The 20718-nt window shown below is 48.0% G+C and overlaps 1 protein-coding gene across 3 annotated transcripts in view; it reads left to right on the forward strand.

Annotated features, from left to right (window-relative positions):
- The window catches only part of CDC42BPA (CDC42 binding protein kinase alpha), a 797672-nt gene that overhangs the window by 587070 nt on the left and 189884 nt on the right, over positions 1 to 20718 (forward strand). For all 3 annotated transcript variants that reach the window (XM_085613029.1, XM_085613030.1, XM_085613031.1), the window contains exons 19-20: positions 1174 to 1322; positions 13509 to 13600. In XM_085613029.1, the coding sequence (XP_085469155.1) occupies positions 1174 to 1322; positions 13509 to 13600 (241 nt within the window). The remainder of the gene's footprint in view (positions 1 to 1173; positions 1323 to 13508; positions 13601 to 20718) is intronic.

Here is a 20718-nt window from a genome sequence, read left to right on the forward strand (position 1 = left end):
TACAAGACAAAAGATGCCCCAATAGCTTTTCTAAGTCATGTTTCTCAAGCAAACCTTTGTGCAACAGAAAGTTGATCTTCAGTGCACACATTCAACAAATACAACTGTAAGCATGTATGTCTGAGGATGCAAAAAGGATTCAACCCAAACAGTTTAAAATTGAACAGTGTTAAAACTGGGTTTCTCATTTTTGGATGTGCTCCATTGTTCTGGACTTCAGCCTGATGGCCTTCTGAGCTGGGACCTACTTTCTCCTGTTACACCAGCCCACAATTTGGGTGTAACATTTGATGCTTCTCTGTCATTTTCCAGCCATGTAACTGAGGTGGCAGCTTCTTATATTCCTCATCTCTATTCTTCGGAAAGACATTCCTCTTCTGCTCTCTGACAATCACAAAGATGTCACCAAGGTGATCATTAAGACAAGGATTGAATATTTTAACTCCCTTTACCCGGTTCTTCCATTTTACAACACAGATGGCACAGATCGCTGCTGCCCACTAATACTGGGCCTTCAGTGTTTCCTATAAATGGAGTTGACTCTGATTACCAGTGGTAATACGGCCAGTTTTAAAAGAATTTTGACACAAAGCTACCTTTGTTACTGCCCTTTCTTTGCATGTTCTCATTTCTAGAACTTTCCAGTCTGCTTCTTTAAGAGATCCAGACTTGGGGGAAGATCTATTTCAGTGTTTGTGGCAAAATACTGGAATTCTCTTGCAGTGGGACTTTGTGCTATCACCGATCATCTTGGTTTCAGAAAAAAAATGAAAAGCTTGTCAGTTTTCTAATATCTAACTTGCCTTTGCTCTGCATTAGCACCAATTTTCACTTTCTGGGAACCGGTGCGCTTTACACGTTTTAATTCATTTTTTCACCATAAGCACATTGACTTCTATGGTCAATGTGCAAAATAAAAAGGTTTAACAAACTTGTTTTTACAGACACAACAATTAGATTGCGGAAAAATACACAGCATTTGAATCTAGAGTAGCCTAAAGCTGCACTTCTATTGTTATGGGTAAGTAACTTGTTTCTTATACTTTTATGGAATAACTGCACCCTTGGCCCCTCACATTCAGAGCTTTTTGGTAGGAGTCACTATTAAGTTTACACGTAGTTATGTACATTTTATGGATTTTGAACAGGGAGTTATGTAATTTTGTTTCATAGGACATGCCTTGGAAGATGCGGCGGTTTGCAAAACTAGATATGTCTGCCCGGCTAGAGCTGCAGTCTGCGCTTGATGCAGAAATCCGAGCCAAGCAAGCCATCCAAGAAGAAATGAATAAGGTGAAGGCAGCCAACATCTCGACTGAATGGTAAGTTTGAATTATATGATTACTATGGTCAAATATTATCAAGGGTGATTCAAATCGTCTTTGGTTCGAGGCTGCTTTGAAATCTTTTTAAATGCCGTGTTAATATTGTGTACCTTCTGTTACATTTAAAAAGATATTGGCTTGAAATTGCAAATCTAGCACTACTATGTGTTCTGCCATTTGCTGTAGCAGTTGCCAGTATTTCTAGTTGTGCAGGTAATTTCTAATCACTTTTATGTGTTCTGGTCAATGCCAGTAAATCTAGTGACTTCCGCCTTTTGTAGTGCCTACCAGCATTTCTACTTCTCACCACCATTTCAAGTCACTGCCATAGTTTTGTATCACTTATGGTTTTCCTCGTCACTTACAGTGGCTATAGTCTCTGTTAGCATTGCTTGTCACTACCTGTAACTCTCAGCCTTGGCACTAGGAGTCTACATTACCGAAAGCCAGTTTTGATCGTCAGGTGTAGAACTATAACCACCATTTTGCATATAAAATGCAGTGGCTAGTGTATTTCAGCATGGGTTTTGGAATCCACCATTCTGACCTCAACAGTCCCTATTTTAATGTTATAATATTCTTAAATATGCTGTGATGTTTGCATTTGTTAAGAGTATAGCTATCAGAAGTAAAACATAAAGTTGACCACCTCCAAGCTGGAACTGGGCTACAACCTGAAAATGGTGTTCAACAACTTGAGGGTTATTGTGGACAGTGGCAGTGTTGAGGGAACTGCTTCTATTAGATCTGTCTGTAAGTTTGACTCTGTCGACTTTAGTGTCCTACTCTCTAGCCTGCCAGAGTTTGGCTTTGGGGGCACGGCGTTAACGTGAATCTCTTCCTACCTTTCAGGAAGATACGTTCAAGTGTAACTTGACAATTTTATCTTAGAAAATAGGTGTCTATCTTGGGGTGTCCCTCAGGGCTCAGTGCTATTCCCCCTGTTTTTAAGGTTTTATTGCAGCCACTGGCCCTCTTATGAAATGCAAAGTTTTTCCTGCCGCATGCTTACTGATGAGACACAGCTATGGAATGGAAGGGTTGGGGGACCTCCCAAAATCACGTTAATGGATAGAAAAAGTACACATTTCGCATGATAAAACGTTTTAAGACTGAGACCTTTCTTCCTAATCCCCAAATCAGTTAGACTCTGTTATTTGGCCTAACATTTCGGCCCTTGTCCTCCTGTGCATCAGTTGTAAAGAGCTTAAGGGTTCCTCAATATCTCTTGTTAGGCACATAGCTGCTATCTTGAAGTTCTGCCTTTTTCTTTGTAGGCGGCTTCATAGTTTTCTTTCCTTTCTCATCCTTCAACCATAAGGTTATCCTAGCCAATGCTTTCGCTGAATTACCGTAATGTAATTTGTAGGTTTCGTCTTCAGCATGCATGCGGTGTCAGAGAAAGCTATTGTGAATAAAAAAGAAAGCTTTAAAACAGGCTTAGAGCCCACCCCCACACTTACTGTTACTTACCATTTATTGGCTCCCACGTCACTCTCATTTCCTTGCTTATCATCAGTTAAGGCCTCCTTTTGCTTCCACTTCCTCTTCGGTCATCTGGCCGTCCATGGAGCTTGGCCAAAGTTCAGTTTTAAGGTCTCTGCACCAATGTCCTTCCACTGGCCGCTGCTGGTAGAGGTACTTTTTTCTATTTTAAATCTAGTACTCCTTAACAATGCATATGTTTTTGCAGTTCCTCTCAACCCCCTCTTCCATCCTCATTGTTTTCCCTGTCCCTCTCGCTCCCCCTGCTTTGTCGTTGCTGTGTATTTTTTTGCATTTGTTTTATAAATATAGCGCAAACTTGACCCAAAGGCATTGGAGCGCTGCATCGTTTTTTCATTTTGTGTAAAATATTTTTATTGGGTTTTTTGAGGTGATCATCAAACATAAATAAAAAATCAGGCAAAACAATACTATTGGCTGCGACTTCCTGGCCAAGGACCAAATGAGGATATACATTACAATCCCTGGAGCCCAAAGTAATCCCACCAAGGACCCCATATCTTACAAACGGCCAGTCATTCAGAACCACTAGTTGCGAGGCTCAGTAGTAGAGGGCGAGGTTGGTTGCTTCCAGGTCGCTATCGAAAGTGGACTGTACACACTTACCGAACGCTGGGCGGGGAACCGGATGCACCCACAGGAAAGACCCCACTGTGGTATGTCCTGAATGGAACCAAGCGCCTGGGATGGCATGGGGAAAGTTCTGCAGAACTTAAAGGAATCAAGGCAACACCATCATTTTAAACAATGGAATCTTGGCCATAAATGGAGGGCATGAGAGGACCACCACTCCAGATCTCTATGCATTTGGGTCACTAGGGGCATCATGTTCAATGACCATGCCAGATCAGGTACAGGCGAAATGTACATGCCAAGGTAGATTAAGCTTAACCGCCTGAGGGGTATGGGGGCCGTCACTCGTGGTCTTGCACAGCCCCTATAAACTGAAATAGTTGGGACTTTGAGTGGTTTATCATCAGGCCAAAGGCCTGTCAATAAAGGACAAGCATGTGTTGTATTCTACGGCCTGTTAATCTCTGAGTTGCTCTGTAAAAGCAGAACATCATAAGCATAAAGTGTTGATGCAGTCTTCCTCGACACCCATCCTCCACTGGCACTCAACAGGACCCATGTCTCCTGGGGCACGATTGCTAAAGCAAAGAGGAGGGGAGAAGGGCTTTGCAGTATTTCTTGTTCTATTCTATCCGGAAACCATCCAGTCCCAGAGTCTTGCCCAAGTTCATGGCAGAGAGGGCCATATCAACCTCTTTGAGGGTCAAAGGTTTGTCAAGCTCCTTGGCGGCTGCCACCGCAAGAGAGATCAATGGTAAATCCGCAATCAAAGGTGAGGAGCACTCATGCAGTGCCCATGGGAGATGAACATATAATGCACAGTAATTGTCCACGAACGCATCTCGATAGCTCAGGTTTCCAGTTACCAACCCCTAGGGACCCATGTACTAGGCACCACCGTATCTGCCAAACCTCGGGACACGAGCCAATACAGGAGCTTACCTGATTTGTCCCCCCAGCCATAGACCCTACTCTGTGTGCCCCCCAACACTGTCTGGCACCTTCTAGGCAAAATTGCTGCAGCGAGAGCCTATCTAATGCAAGCTGACGCAATTCACTATCCTCCACAGGCATCTGGTTGTTTCCCCGTGGTATGCGGGCCTCCAGATCCACAATCTGCCACTGCCTTGGCTGCGGAAGTATGTGTAGGCAACCCCCCTCATAAACAGCAGCCCTGAGGATTTCTGGCAAAGCCACTGATCCATATTTTGCTCTTGGAAGGTATCTAGTTCCTGAGGCAGGAAATCCACTGTGGCTTTATCCAGAAGGTGTTAATAAAAGTCAAAAGAAGTCAGTGCACTGCTATGATCTTAACCAATATTTTTAGAAAAGAAACCTGTGTTACTCAATCTAAAACATAATATGCGTGCAAACCGGAAAAGGTAGCCAACCTAGGACAATAAAGTGTGAATCAGGTGATGATGCACCTGTGTACCGAATGCACAGCGGTGAAATTTTTTTTTTACAAACTGTAACACTGTACACTAAATTGAATAAAATGACATTGCTCAACTATACCAAGGAGAATCACTCACATTTCTCGTGACGCAAATTTTGCTCTTTTAATTGTTGAGCATTAATGCATCGCCGTTTAGTCCCTACAAGATCGAGTGAACAACAACCAAGGTTCTCCTGTTGCCAGTCATTGGTTCTTGGTTACGTTTGGGAGTAATTCTAAGAGCGGAATTCTGTCTTTTGATTCATCCAGTGTGGACGTATATCAACGGCAACAGCTACGAGTCATCGGCACAATTGTTGAAGTCGACGCACATCACTTTGAGGAGTGCGGGCAAAAGTGTACACACTGAGAGGACATACACTCCAATACTCAGCATCAGCTTTACAGATTGCTGCGTTTTCTATCCCCTGAAGAAGGGATTGTTGAGAATCCCGAAATGCATTGGGCATCAGCAACCACAATCGCCGCTTAGTTCAGCATCACAAGTTCTTTGCTGATGTTCTTTCAATGTATTGAGATTGATAATTGACATGTTTATTTAGACATCTGATTATTGTGTTTTGATCCTTCTCTTATTTTTTGATGATTGATAGCTCAACAATTAAAAGAGCAAAATTTGCGTCACGAGAAATGTGAGTGATTCTCCTTGGTATAGTTGAGCAATGTCATTTTATTCAATTTAGTGTACAGTGTTACAGTTTGTAAAAAAAATGTTTCACCGCTGTGCATCCAGTACACAGGTGCATCAGCACCTGATTCACACTTTATCCACGAGGTGCCATGCATTAAGGCACCAGATCGGCTGCCCCCTTGGGCCTCATGACCCAGGTAGACAGGTACTGGGATGTGATCTGAGATACCCCAAGGAAGGATCTCTTTATCTTAGTGAGAAGCAGATCAATAGCGGGCATGAAAACATAATATGGGAGCTAGTCTTATAGGCCATGGAGGTGTGTGTGAAGGCTCGAGTACGGGGCTGCCAGGTATACCATACATCACAAAGAACGAGGCCGGCTGTCCAGTCCTTGAAGCAGGAGGCCGAGGGCTAGGGCCAGATCCAACAGTTACCCGCTTTGGAAGACAATGGCATATTGAAGTTCCAACCCACGATGGTAACCCCCCAGGAAAAACCAGTAGGTTATGGTGCTGCCCATTGATCACCCCCCTCAGAAGTGATATACCCACTATGTGAGTCTGATGAACTACGGATAATGACCATGGGAAGGCCTCTATGAATCAGGACAGCCACTCCCCGAGAGCCCCTGGTGTGACCTGCGTGGTATACTTTGTCATATCCATATTGAGCTAGAAATGGGCATCGGGTACCTAGGAGGTGCGTCTCAGGAAGTAAGGGCATGACGCTTGGCAGAACCGAGGATGGCATTCTGTTTGATGAGGTCATTAAGGCCATTAAGATGCCATGTCTTAACTTTAAAAGCCATAGGACTTCAAACAACATTCTAGGGTCCAGATATTACCCAAGGGAGCTTCCAGTAAATAAAAGAGAACAAGAGTCACCTGTCTGAAACAAAACCAAGCATACAGCCTAACGAGCCGAACCAACCCAAACATACACCTCAGTTATCCACACCCCACACTTCCACCCCAGAGGCATCTGTCTCCCCAGGACTAAAGATCACACACAAAAGAAAACCAACGGTTTGAGCACCACAGCCCACGTTCACCCTCGAAATTGCTCATTGATAAGGATACAGTGCTGCTGGGTCAGGAATATAGGCAAGTCCAACCGCCGTCAAGACACTCCCTTTCAGGTCCTGGCCCTGTTTGCTCCCCCCCTGCGCCGTAGTGGGGAAGGCCACCGAGTCCACGGGGGGTGCAAGCTCATCCATGTCAGTTGCCCCCCGCCAGTGCCTTACTCTTGGGGATGAGTGCATCTGATCTGTGGTGGAAGAGTCAGAAGACATCCCGGCCCAGGTGCAGCGTTTCTGGGAGCCTCTTCGCCTGCCTTGGCTGTTGCGGAGCCCTATGTGAACCCTTCATTGTTATGCTCCCGCCACAAAGGAGATGAGTTCTTAAGCATTGGGTGGGTCTTCCTGGTTCATTCCCAGCCCGCCTCGTAGTGTCAAAGAAAAAGGATTTGCATGCGTGAGCAACATTTACTGTACGCAAGGACACATTCATTTTCATTTTTAGGCATGGGGAGTTTAAGTGATTTGCCCCAAATCTCTGAATGTTGATTCAACGCAGAGAGTTTAAACCTGGTTGTCCAGTTCTGCAGGAGGCAGTTCTGGTCCTAACGCCACATCCTCTTCAAAAGACCTTAGCCAAGACAAATAGCTTGTGCAGAGCTATTTAGCTTTGTTAATGAGGTAGGATGGACTGAAGGGGGTTGTTATGTTTTGTATTGTTGTCATTTTTCTTTTAATTTAGGTAGGTTTCCCTACCCTCCTAAGCACCCGCAGCTGTACCTGTGGGTTTCGTCTGACACTTCCAGGACATATATTTAACGATATCAATGGCATAGTGTCTCAACCTAAGATTCCGTTTCCCTTCCTTTCATTTTGTATGATGCTATATGTTGGAAATTTCAATAAAGAGATTTAAACAATAAAGATGCTGCACGGCAGTGCAGGCTGCTATGCAACATGACTTTAAGTAAACAAAAGATGGTGCTATGACACCTACAACGCTGTCCACTCCACAGTGCTTTGTTTTTATTTAATTTCAATGATGTTGAACAATAGTTCATGCTGCTCTGCATCACCTTTAAAAAAACGATCACATCGCCAATAGGACTTGCATAGGCAAAACCTGTAGGCTTTGCCAATGCTTGGTTTAGGTGCATCTTCAACAAGTGTGACCAAGCTCCAGTTCATAGAAAATCCCACAGTTTTCGCTATCCTTAAGCTGAGCAAATTTGGTTCTGTGTCTAGGTATTTCAGATGTCTTCAGTTAGAAAGTAGGTCATGTATGTAAAAAGGGATGTCAAGAAATATCAACCGGTCTAATTACCTCAAGTCCCTCAGTTCTATCTATTCTATTAGCACCGATTTCTCTTCTGCTTCCCGTTCTGGATTGCTTGCAAATAATAGGTCTAATCAGCCTTGCGGTATACTACTGTCCTTATGCATTAGCAAAATAAGCCACATTCACCATTTGAGGATGGCTCTGGAGGTAACAGTAAATGTATCCTGTTCATTGATCATATCTGCTTTACTGCCTTCGCTTTGTGTATTGTATTTTACCTGGAATCTTTTGTGCCCTACTTTCCTTGCTTTAATTTTGTTAATTTTGTGACTTATTACATTAGCTTGTTAACCATCAGTCCAGCCAAACAACCTTAATGTCCTATGAATGATATATCCAGAATCTACATGAGGAATGCCTACATTATAAAGGACTTCATTTATGCTCTCACCTCCTAAACAGTTGGCCAACTACTAAACCAATCTCAAAATAACAATTTATTACTGCAGTAAGAATAGGGCTGCCTTTTTCTTTTATAATTTGGTTCTATATAGTGTGCTGGGATGGACCTTTTACTTAAGTTTTAGGAGCATGAATCTATTATGATTCACTTGCTTTGTGTTGCCATGCATTTTAATATTTGTTTATGATTGGAATAGTTTTAGTTTTAAAGAAATAAAGCTGGATATCGATAATGGCGTGTCTGTAATGTTGCTCTATCTGAAAGAGACTATTAGTTATGGATTCCTTACCCTAGAATTAAGGGTACTAGGGCTACGGCCAGGTCCTTGGGCTTCGCTGCCACCTCTCACTCCGCGCAGTCTGCTTTTCGACCCTTTCGTGGCTATGGAAGGGGTGTCCACCACGTTCCGCCCAGCGCCAAAGGCCTGTGCAAACTGTTCAGCCTCTGTGTGGCCGGGGAAGTGGGACCCAGCGTCGTGGGTCAGGGGGCCAGCAGGCGAGCCAGTCCATCAGTGCCCCCTCTGCAGCAGCCTCCAAACCTTCCTAGTCCGACTCTCCAGGGCCACCAGTTGGCAGTGGGTAGCATGATTCGCCATCACCTCCCCCACTGGCAGAACATCACGTCAGGCAGGTGGGTTTTGCAGATAGTCCGAAGGGGCTAATCCCTGCCCTTCAAGACTACCCCTCCATCCATGCCACCTACGCTCCATCGCAAGTCGGAGGATCACTTGAAATTTCTCCCCCAGGAAGTTATGGCTCTCTTGGCCAAGGGAGCCATTGAGTGCGTCCCTGTGCCAGAAATAGGTAGTGGTTGCTACTCCCACTACTTTCCGGTACCCAAGAACAACAAAGGCCTGCGTCCTATCTTAGATCTCACAGACGTCAACCTCTTCAGGTTCTGTCTGCTCTTGACCCTGGAAACTGGATGGTAGTGTTGGACTTGCGGGATGCCTTTTTCCACATTCCCATCCTGCCGGTCCACAGGTGTTACCTACGGTTCACGGTAGGCCACAAGCATTTTCAGTTTACCGTGCTCCTCTTTGGCCTTACCAGCGCCCCTTGCGTGTTCACGAAAGTGATGGTGGTGGTTGCAGCTCATCTGAGCAGATCAGTGGTTCCAGTCTTCCCCTATCTCGACAACTGGCTGTTGAAGGCAGGCTCGCCCCAGGCTGTCATCTCCCTCCTCCAGACTACGGCGCACCTCCTGCATTTGCTGGGGTTCACTATGAACGTGCCGAAGTAACCCCTGATTCCCTCTCTGATTCCATCTCAGAAGCTCTTTTTCATCGGAGTGGATCCGGGTACAATGCAGGTTCGGGCTTATCCTCCCGAATAGCGAGACTAGGATATTGGCGCTATGATTCCGATCTTTCAGCCTCTATCTCGGGTTTCGGTCAGAATGACCCAGTGGCAGCTGGGCCTCATGGCCTCCTGCTGGTGGATCATGCCAGGTGGCATATATGGGCTCTGCAGTGGGACCTGAAGTTCCAGTGGGCACAGCATCAGGGGAATATTTCCGATTGCGTCCAGATTTTGGAGGGCACTGCACACCAATTGCAGTGGAGGCTAACGAACCAGGATTGGGTCAACGGCAGATCCCACTCCCTTCCCCAACCAGAGTTCACAGTGGTGACAGATGCATCACTTCTTGGGTGGGGCGGCTACATGGGAGAGGCGGTGAGCAGAGGCGTCTGGTCGAGTCCGGGCTTAACATCAACCTTCTGGAGCTCTGGGCCATTCGTCTTGCACTTAAGCCATTTTTTCCCTCTGTCCAGAGAAGAGTAGTGCTGGTGTTCACAGACAACACCACTGCTATGTGGTACTGCAATAAACAGGGCGGGGTAGGGTCGTGGACCCTATGTCAAGAGGCTCTTTGCCTTTGGACATGACTGGAACATCAGGGCATATCCCTGGTGGTTCAATGCCTAGCAGGTTCAGTGAACGCCAGGGCAGACGAACTCAGCCGCAGGTGCATGATGGATCACGAATGGCGTCTTCACTCGAAGGTGGTGCAAGCTCTCTTTCAGCAGTGGGGAGAGCCTTGGTTAGATATATTCACCACTGAAGAGAAAGCGCAATGTCAGCATTTCTGCGCGTTGGGATTTCTAAGGTGGCACTCGCTAGGCGATGCTTTTTGTCGGGAGTGGAGTTGCGGTCTTCTATACGGCTTTCTGCCTATACCATTTCTGCCCAGAGTGCTGAAGAAGATCAGGCGCAACCGAGCCCAAGTCATCCTTGTGGCTCTGGATTGGGGACGACGAGTCTGGTATCCCGAGCTCTTGCACATGGCCATCTATCCTCCGATCAGACTGCTTCTTCGGGAGGATCTTCTGTCACACCAACAGGGGACGGTCCTCCACCCGAACCTGTCCAGCCTCCACCTCCTTGCGTGGAGATTAAGCGGGAACAGTTGACATCTTTCGACCTTCCTCCCAAAGTCTGTAATGTAATCTTGGCAGGCAGGCGTCCCTCCACTAAAACGGTATACGCCTGTAGATGGAACAAATTTGTGGCATGTTGCACAGCAAAGGCTGTGGATCCCCTTTCTGCCCCTCTATCAGAGGTTCTCTTCTTCATTCTTTCGTTGGCCCAGCAGGGCTCTGCTCTGGGCACTCTTAAAGGCTACCTTTAGGCCATTTCTGCCTTTCTTCGGCTTCCTCAACAGCCTTCTCTTTTTGAGTCCCCTATTGTAAATCGTTTTCTTAAGGGCATTACTCATTTGTTTCCTCCTATTCCTTTCGTAATGCCCCAGTGGGACTTGAACCTGGTTCTGACCTACCTTATGTTCTCTCCATTCAAGCCGCTACATAATTGTCCTCTCAGATTCTTGACGTTAAAGACTGCCATCACCTCTGCTCACAGGGTCAGTGATCTTCAAGCTCTTTCTTCTAAGCCAACCTTTCCTTGCTGTTCATCCGGACAATGTTACAAAATCATCGTGGTTTGCCCATATCACCCTCCTGTACCTGAGCAAACTGCACAATGTGTTGTTCATCCGGACAAGGTTGTCCTCCAAACTCGAACCTCTTTTCTTCCCAAAGTGGTTACCTCTTTGCACGTAGGACAGACCATCACTTTGCCCACCTTCTTCCTGCCCCCGAATCCTTCTAAAGAGGAGGAGAGGCTCCATTGTCTGGATCCAAAACGTGCGCTCTCATTTTAGCTGGATTGCACAAAACAATTCCGGGTGGATGATCAGCTCTTTCTTGGCTATGTGGGCGCCAAGGTAGGTCAGGCCATGCAAAATGGAGTCGTTTTTTGCATTAAAATTTGTTATTCCTTGGCGAAAAAGGAACATCCAGTAGGGTTGCACACCCATTCCACCAGGGCAACGGCAGCCACTACTTTGGGACATTGAGTCCTCCTTCATGACATCTACCTGGCAGCTACGTGGGCTTCCTTGCACACGTTCACTAAGCATTAATGCCTGGACAGCCAAGTCCGGAGAGACAGCTTCTTTGGCCGTTCTGTTCTCCAGGACTTTCTGGTGTGAACTCAGTTCGCAGACCCACCTCCGGGGTTGGTATTGCTACGGTACCTATTCTAAGGTAAGGAATCCATAACTAATAGTCTCTTTGAGATGAACAAGTTACTTACCTTCGGTAACAATATATCTGTAACAGACATGTATTACTTATGGATTCCTTACCGCCCCACCCATCCTCCCCGTTCTGCGATCTGACCTCTAGGGTAAGGGACTCCCTTTCAGGTCCCTAGTTTATGCACCAGTGGTCAGTGTCTTGCATGGCTCTGCGCTTCTGGCATGGAATGTTATGTAAAGAACATACAACAGCATGCAGGAACGGCGTCTAAGTACGTACCGCGACGACATCCCGGCGATAACGACGCCAGCGACAAATGCAAAGTCAATCGACGCCACCTACCAACGCGAAGGGGTACTGCTATGAAAAAATTGCTCCTGATCCAGTCTGATGCCTGGGGGTAATTCTAAGGTGAGGAATCCATAACTAATATATGTGTCTTACAGATATATAGTTACCGAAGGTAAGTAACTTGTTCTTTTGTATGTCAGTTTGAAACCCATAAAGCCTAGAAGAAGAAGAAGAGTTAAAAGTGTATAGTACCTAATAGTTTTCCTAAGACACATATTCTCAAAATGTTCCTGTAAGAATTCCTCCGATTTGGCCGGTGCTAAGCAGTTCATGGTTTGTTCGACATTCATTTTCTAGAATGTGGAGGAGTGTGGCTCAATGGTTAGAGCGGCAGACCCTGAAGCAGAGTTCTGGCCAGGGACCAGGGTTCGATTCCCGCCTCAGCGGGGCTCGGGCTCAATTTCCTCGGACCTGTCTATTCTCGCCTCGGTGCCTATTCTAATCACGGGCCCCACGCTGCAACTCTGGGCAATAGCTTGCTTAGCCTCCACACCGGTCCCAACAGCGCTAAGGATGCCTGGCTTCACCCTGGGGGTGCCCAGGAGTGGACACTTCACAGGGCAAGCCAGGAGGGGTTCCACAGCGGTATGAGTATCAGCGCCAGGAAACCGCAAAGGCGACACCGCAAGGTGGCCGTCTGGTGACAGTGCGCTCTATAAGTACCTTGACATTTACATTTACATTTAGAAAAAACCCTGCTTAAGTTTTGCCTCAAAAATTCCAACCTCTTCTACAGTCACTCATCAATAATATATTTTCCTTTGACACTACAGTGTTCCACTGCCTTTCAATTGGGCTGGCATAATACAAATGCCATATGCGTTCATATTAATCCTATCTCGAGAAAGAAGCAGTTAACCCCAGCAAGTGTGTGTTTGTGTGTGTGTGTGTAGATGTGTTAGCAGTGACTGGTATTTTTTTAAAGAATGTTTGTTCAAAAGAAATTGATATGTGATAATGTCATTTTAAATTGCTTGTCATCTGTTGCATGCATGGGACTTCAAACTAAACACTTATAAGATGTATTTTATTATTGTTGCAAATGTATATATTTTATAATTGGACGAAACTCATTCTTTGGTAAACTATGTATTAGTGTTCTACAGAAAACTCAAATGTTCATGAATCCCTCTTTCTCTCGAGTGGATGCTTTTACTCTAACTCCTTGCATAAAGTTGAGAGTATACGTAGTTTGTGTGTTATTTCAACCACAGTATTACATTTCAAGGGGGTTGGTTAATATTGACCATTTACTCTGGAACAAAAGGTCATGTGTTAGATTTAACAGAAGAGCTCTTCTTTAACAAAAGATATTCAAAGACTCAACCTTCATACTCTGATCCTCGCTTTTTTCTTTTAAAGTAAACTGCAGGAGTCGGATAAGTTGAATATGGACCTTTTGGCTCAAATTGAAAAACTGAAGAAGGAGACGGAAGAGCTCAGATCTGAAAAGGGTATGGCGACAGGTGGTAACACCAAATTGTTCTTCCTTTTTAAGTGCGCGTCCATAAATGCTGTCTTTATCAGTAGCACACTGCTGGGAGACAATCAGATAAAGTTGGTGTTCTCTGCTATTTCTGCTATAGGTCAAGCCATGGTTGCTCATGTGCCCTCTCCCAGGACCCCCAAACCAGTCACAATGTGTAGGTAGCCTATCAATGGAGCAAATTAGTTAACTCTTTCAGTCACTAATAGCCAATACAATCTCGCGAATACCAAGATAATCTACTATGTACCTCTGGTCTGCTTACTGTTTAAGAAAGTAGTGTCCCTCAAATAGAAGTTACCCATCAGAGCACTAAACACATAATCACTACTGCAACCTTTGCATGATGTAATGTTTGTGTTACACTTTGCAGAAGCTGCTCAAAAAAATGGATTGTCTAGGAATTCTCCCCACATTTACTTGCTCTATTTGCTGATCGTTAACTTCTTGCATACTATACTTTATGTGCTTTCGATTACAATATCATTTGCTTGTAAATGTATTATTAGCCTTTTAATACAGTATACTTCTGAATGTCATATGATCTCATATCTTGCTGTAAAAAATGTGTAGAAGCTGTGCAGAATATTTCTGACTGTGATAAAGTATATATGCCAAACTTACAGATGTTTTTGTGTCCAGTATTTGCATACAATTTTAATTGCTTTTGGTGCATATTTAGCATTTAATTTTAATGAATCTGATATAAGAAGGACATGTGTTTGAATACATCAAGGTAGTGTTATTATAAAACGTGTTTCGTATGCTTTGTCTGTTATGCTCAATCCGCATTCTGTTAGCGAATTGTCCACAGGTTGCATATCTAAGAGTGGTATCAGTAATGGCTTTCCAATGTAATTCAGCTGAATCTAAATGTATCTGAAAGAGACACGTTCGTGATGGATTCCTTACCTTAGATTCCTTATCTTAGAATATACTCAGGCGTCAGACTGGATCCGGAAAGTTTTCGTCAGCAGTACCCCTGTGCGTCGGTAGGCGTTGTCGTACGGCTCCGCGTACGTCGCTGGCATCGTAGCCGCCGAGATGACGTTGTCGGAGCTACTTAGACGCGCGCTGACGTCAGTTCTTTTTTTTTCCGCGCATTAGCGCAGATCCGAGAGAGAGCGGTACCCCTAGTTAAAAGTTTTAACTTGGTTTCTGACAACTTGTTTTGTTGAGTACTTTGACTCCTGGAGCAGTAGGGATGTCCGGGTTTAAGTCCTGTAGGGCCTGCCGCCGAAACATGTCGGTAGCGGACCCGCATGACGTGTGTCTCTTTTGCTTGGGGCACGCCCATGACCCCGAGGCGTGCCCCGATTGTCAGGCCATGGCGCCGAAAGCTTTGCGGGAGCGTTCCCACAAGTTGTTGGAGGTCCGGCAATCAGTTCCGCGCCGATCGAGGTCCCAATCCCATGGAAGGTCGAGGGACCGGTTGCGAAGCCATCCGCATCGCTCGCCGGAACCGGGGATAGGTAAGTCTAGGCACCATAAAAAGTCAAAGAAGCGACCCCTCACCAGTTGGGGGATGAGGTGGAGAAGGAGGGTACTCACTCCCCCGCGGCTCCGTTGGAGCCTCCGTTGTTGCCTGCAGCCTAACCACCCTTTCCGGGACCACACGCGACTTCGGATGAAGTGCAGGCCTTCGTGTCGGTCTTGCGCCATTTGTTTGCCCCGTAGGGTCCCTCCGGAGCACCTTCAGGCCCTGCAGATCCATCGGGAGTGTCTGCCTCCGTGCCGCCGCCTTTGGCCTCGGCTACGCCGGCACCATACCCCGAGGCCAGAGCCACCGGCGGCTCTGGCCTCGGAGCCGGGTCTGGATCTGGCATCGGCGCCGGCCCCGTGCTTGGCGCCACCGCCGCTGATGCGGGACGGCGCAGAACCGGGACTGGTATCTTACCCCCCCCCCCATTCCATTGCTTTGTGGGGAGTTTGTCCCATTTACCAGGGCACCTCGTCCTTACCGGCCTCTTCAATAACCGGTGGACGAAGGGAGTACTGGGAGGGGTCTGGGGACCCTCTTGCAGCTCAATGCAAGGATGAGCCTGAATGGGAAGGCGATGTGGAGGGTCCAGTAGATCTGGATGTTTCTCCACACCCTGGTACTCTGTCGCTTTCTTCCGTGGCTACGGAGGAGGTTGGGACTTTTTCAATGGTGTTGCGTAAGGCGGCTGAGGCTCTTAACCTCGAGCTCCCTTCTGTACCTATCAGGACCAATCTTCTGACTGAGGTGCTGCAGCCGCAGTCGTCCTCTGCAGAGCCGTTGCTGCCCTTCAATGAAGCGCTTACCGATATCCTGTTGAGCACCTGGAACAAACCTAACACAGGAGTTCCTGTAGACAAGAGTGTGGCACACCGCCATCGCCCGGCGATCCCAGCTTTCTCACACAAAACCCGACGCCTGAGAGTCTGGTTGTCCAGGCTTCTGCCTCGCCGAGTGCGTTCCCTTTTGCTGCTCTGGACAAGGAATCTAGGAAACTGGAGCAGTTTGGGAAAAAGATTTTCACTTCTGCCAGCTCCAGGTTGCGAGCGGTGAATACTGCGTGCCTGCTGGGCCGCTATTCCCATTATGTGCGGGACACCGTGGCACAGGTGCTGCCTCAGTGCCCTGTGGAAGCACGGGCGGTTCTCTCCCAAGCCATTACCGAAGGGAGAGATGCTGCAAAATGTACTATCCGTTGTGGGCTTGACACGGTCGATTCTCTCGGTAGGGCACTTTCCACGACAGTGGTGCTCCGTCGTTATGCTTGGCTCCGAACTACTGGCTTATCCGTGGATGTCCAGAACACCTAGTTGGACATGCCCTTTGATGGCACACACCACTTTGGTGACAAGGCGGATAGCACCCTGGAACGGTTTAAGGACTCTCGGGCTATGGCCCAGTCCTTTGGTCTTGCCACCACATGTACTCCCTCGGGGCCTGCTTTTTGCTCCTGTCGAGGTCAGGGTCGGGCTGCCTGCGCAGCCACAGTCTCAGCGCAGCCCCGGACGTGGGACCCGCCGTGGTGGGTCCCGAGGACAGTGGGCGGTTCAATCCACCACTTCCCCTGCCACCTCTAAACCTTCCTAGTCCGGTGTTTCAGGCCCACCAGACGCCAATGGGTGGCAGAATTCGCCATCACCTTCCCCACTGGTGCTCCATTACCTCGGACAGGTGGGTTCTGCAAATAGTCCGAAGGGGATACTCCCTCCCCTTCGAGTCTACCCCTCCAGCCATGCCACCTCAGTACCACTGCATGTCGGGAGATCACTTGTCACTTCTCCAGTAGGAAGTTGCGTCCCTCTTGGCCAAGGGGGCCATCAAGTGCGTTCCGACGCCAGAAGTAGGTCGTGGTTGTTATTCCTACTACTTTGTGGTTCCAAAGAAGGACAAGGGCCTGTGTCCTATCTTAGACCTCCGGAACGTCAATCGCTTCATCCGGAGAGAGAAGTTCAAGATGCTCATGCTTGCTTAGGTCTTGGCTGTCCTAGACCCGCAAGACTGGCTGGTAGCGTTGGACTTGCAGGATGCTTATTTTCATATTCCCATCCTGCCAGCCCACCGGCGTTACCTACGGTTCATGATGGGCCACGAGCACTTTCAGTTCACCGTGCTCCCTTTCGGCCTTACCAGCGCCCCTCGGATGTTCACGAAAGTGATGGCGGTGGTCACAGCTCATCTGCGCAGATCAGGGGTTTCAGCCTTCCCCCTATCTCGACGACTGGCTGTTGCAGGCGGACTCGCCACAGGCAGTCGTCTCCCACCTCCAGACTACGGCCGACCTCCTGCATTTGCTGGGGTTTTCCATCAACGTGCCAAATTCGCATCTGATTCCCTCTCAGAAGCTCCTCTTCATCAGAGCGGTTCTGGATATGGCACAGTTTGGGAATTTATCTTCCCGAACAGCGAGTCCGGGACATTCGGGCTATGATTCCGATCTTTCGGCCCTGATCCTGGGTTTCGGTCAGGAAGACCCTGAGGCTGCTGGGCCTCATGGCCTCCTGCACCCTGCTAATTGTTCAGGCCAGATGGCATATGCGGGCTCTGCAGTGGGACCTGAAGTTCCAGTGGACGCAGCATCGGGGGAACCTGTCCGACTACGTCCAGATCTCGGAGGGCACTGCACAGGACTTGCAGTGGTGGCTCATGAACCAGCGTTGGGTCAGCGTCAGATCCCTCTCCCTTCTCCAACCGGAGCACACAGTAGTGATGGACGCGTCCCTCCTGGGATGGGGCGGCCACGTGGGAGAGGCGGAGATCAGAGGCTTCTGGTCTCCGGCGGAGTCCAAGCTCCATTTCAGTCTTTTGGAGCTCAGGGCAATCCTTCTTGCACTGAAAGCATTCCTTCCCTCTGTCAAGGGGAGAGTAGTGCAGGTGTTCACAGACAACACCACCGCCATGTGGTACTGCAACAAACAAGGCACGGTGGGGTCGTGGACCCTATGTCAGGAGGCTCTACGTCTCTGGATGTGGCTGGAACGTCAAGGCATTTCCTTGGTGGTTCAACACCTGGAAGGTACCCTGAACGCCAGGGTGGACAAACTCAGCCGCAGGTGCATGTTGGATCACGAATGGCGTCTACACTCGGAGGTGGTGCAAGGTCTCTTTCATCAGTGGGGAGAACCTTGGTTGGATCTATTCGCCACCGAAGAGCACGCGCAATGTCAGCAGTTCTGCGCGTTGGAGTTTCCAAGGCGGCAGTCGCTTGGAGACGCTTTTCGTAGCGAGTGGAGTTGCGGTCTATTGTATGCCTTTCTGCCTATACCACTTCTGCCCAGAGTGCTGAAGAAGATCAGACGCGACCGGGCCCAAAGTCATTCTTGTGGCGCCGGACTGGGCTTGAAGAGTTTGGTATCGCGAGCTACTCACTATGTGCGTAGATCCCCCGATCCGATTGCCTCTTCGGGAGGATCTCCTGTCGCAGCAACAGGGGACGGTCCTCCACCCGAACCTGTCCAGCCTCCACCTCCTTGCGTGGAGATTGAGCGACGACAGCTGATTCCATTTGACTTGCCTCCTGAAGTCTGTAATGTGATTCTGGCAGCCAGGCGTCCCTCCACTAAAACGGTTTATGCCGGTCAGTGGAAAAAGTTTGTGGCATGGTGCACAGCGAAAGCTGTAGATCCTCTTGCTGCCCCTCTTTCTGAGGTTCTATTGTTCCTTCTCTCTTTGGCCCAGCAGGGCTTTGCTCTGGGCACTATCAAGAGCTACCTTTCTGCTCTTTCGGCCTTTCTTAGGCTGCCTGATCAGCCCTCTCTTTTCAAGTCCCCAGTTGTCAATAGATTTCTCAAAGGCCTTACTCAACTTTTCCCTCCTATTCCCTTTGTGATGCCTCAGTGAGACTTGAACCTGGTTCTCACATACTTGATGTGCGCTCCCTTTGAGCCTCTTCATAACTGTCCTTTGCGGTTATTAACTTTGAAAACTGTCTTCCTGGTGGCCATCACCTTCGCTCGGCGGGTGAGTGAGCTCCAAGCTCTTTCCTCTAAACCTCCTTTCCTGGTGATTCATCCGGACAAGGTTGTGCTTCGACTACGTCCCTCCTTTCTGCCAAAAGTAGTCTCTGCCTTTCATATTGGTCAAACTGTCACTAGGCCCACTTTCTTTCCGCCTCCGCACCCTTCAAGAGAAGAGGAGAGGCCCCACCGTCTAGACCCAAAGTGTGCGCTTTCATTCTATCTCAACCGCACACAACAGTTCCGGGTGGATGACCAGCTCTTTGTTGGCTACGTGGGCACCAAGAAAGGCCGGGTTGTGCACAAGCGGACTATCTCCCGATGGGTTGTCTTGTGCATTAAAGCCTGTTACTCTCTGGCGAAAAAGGAACCTCCAGTTGGGCTTCGCGCCCATTCTACCAGGGCGACAGCAGCTACTACAGCATTGGAACGCGGTGTCCCCCTGCAAGACATCTGTCAGGCGGCCACTATGCCTCGTTGCATACTTTCACTAAGCACTATTGCCTTGACAGTCAGGTCTGGAGAGACTGCTTCTTTGGCTGTTCGGTTCTCCGTGACTTTCCGGTGTAATCTCACTTCGCAGACCCACCACCAGGGTTGGTATTGTTTGGGTATGTATTCTAAGGTAAGGAATCTATCACTAACGTATCTCTTTCAGATGCACAAGTTACTTACTTGTGTAACGATATATCTGTAAGAGACATTAGTTAGTGATAGATTCCTTACTGCCCGCCCATCCTCCCCGTTCTGCGAGCTGTTCTCTAGAGTTCAGGTCATCCCTTTCAGGACCCTAGTTCTATTGCACCAGTAGTCGGTCTCTGACATGGCTCTGCGCTTCTGGCGCTGAAAAGTTGTGTACAGAACTGATGTCAGCGCGCGTTGACACATCTAAGTAGCTCAGATGACGTCATCTCAGCGGCTACGACGCCAGCGACGTACGCAGAGCCGTACGACGACTCCTATCGACGCGCAGGGGTACTGCTGACGAAAACTTTCCGGATCCAGTCTGACGCCTGGGGATATTCTGAGGTAAGGAATCTATCACTAACTAATGTCTCTTACAGATGTATCGTTACACAAGTAAGTAACTTGTGCATTATGCCTCGATTCCATATATGCTATTTAGGCAATAATACCTTGTTCGAGGCATATGAGCTGCAGATTGTACACTTAGCATAGATCGCCATCTGGTGTTGGGCCCGGATGTTTGCAGTTTGTTTTTGTTCTTTGGACAGTCTTTGGAAGTCACGAGTTCGGTGACTCCTCCTTCGGTCCGTACTGCGCATGGGCTTCGGCTCCATCCTCAGATTGTTTTTTTCCGCCATCGGGCTCGGATGTGATACTTCGTGCTCCGGCTTCGAACTTCTACGGTTCCAGCCTCGACGGAAAATCCTCGCTTTCTTCGAGTTTTCTTCATCATCATCTTCATCTCTCGAAGCGGCACTTTTCTCCATCCCGTACATCGGCACCGGCCTTTGGGCCCTCCTCGACTCCGGTCCCAGCCGATGGAAAGGACTCCGTTCAAAAAGTGCCCAAAATGTGGGTCTAAATTTCCCCACACCGACCTCCATCAGGTGTGTAACCTTTGCCTCTCTCCAGAACACGAGGCCAGAGACTGCCCCGCCTGTAAGTCTTTTCGATCAAAGAAGACCA

This window comes from Triturus cristatus, chromosome 6, assembly GCF_964204655.1.
Source record: "Triturus cristatus chromosome 6, aTriCri1.1, whole genome shotgun sequence".
In the NCBI taxonomy this organism is placed as follows: Eukaryota; Metazoa; Chordata; class Amphibia; order Caudata; family Salamandridae; genus Triturus; species Triturus cristatus.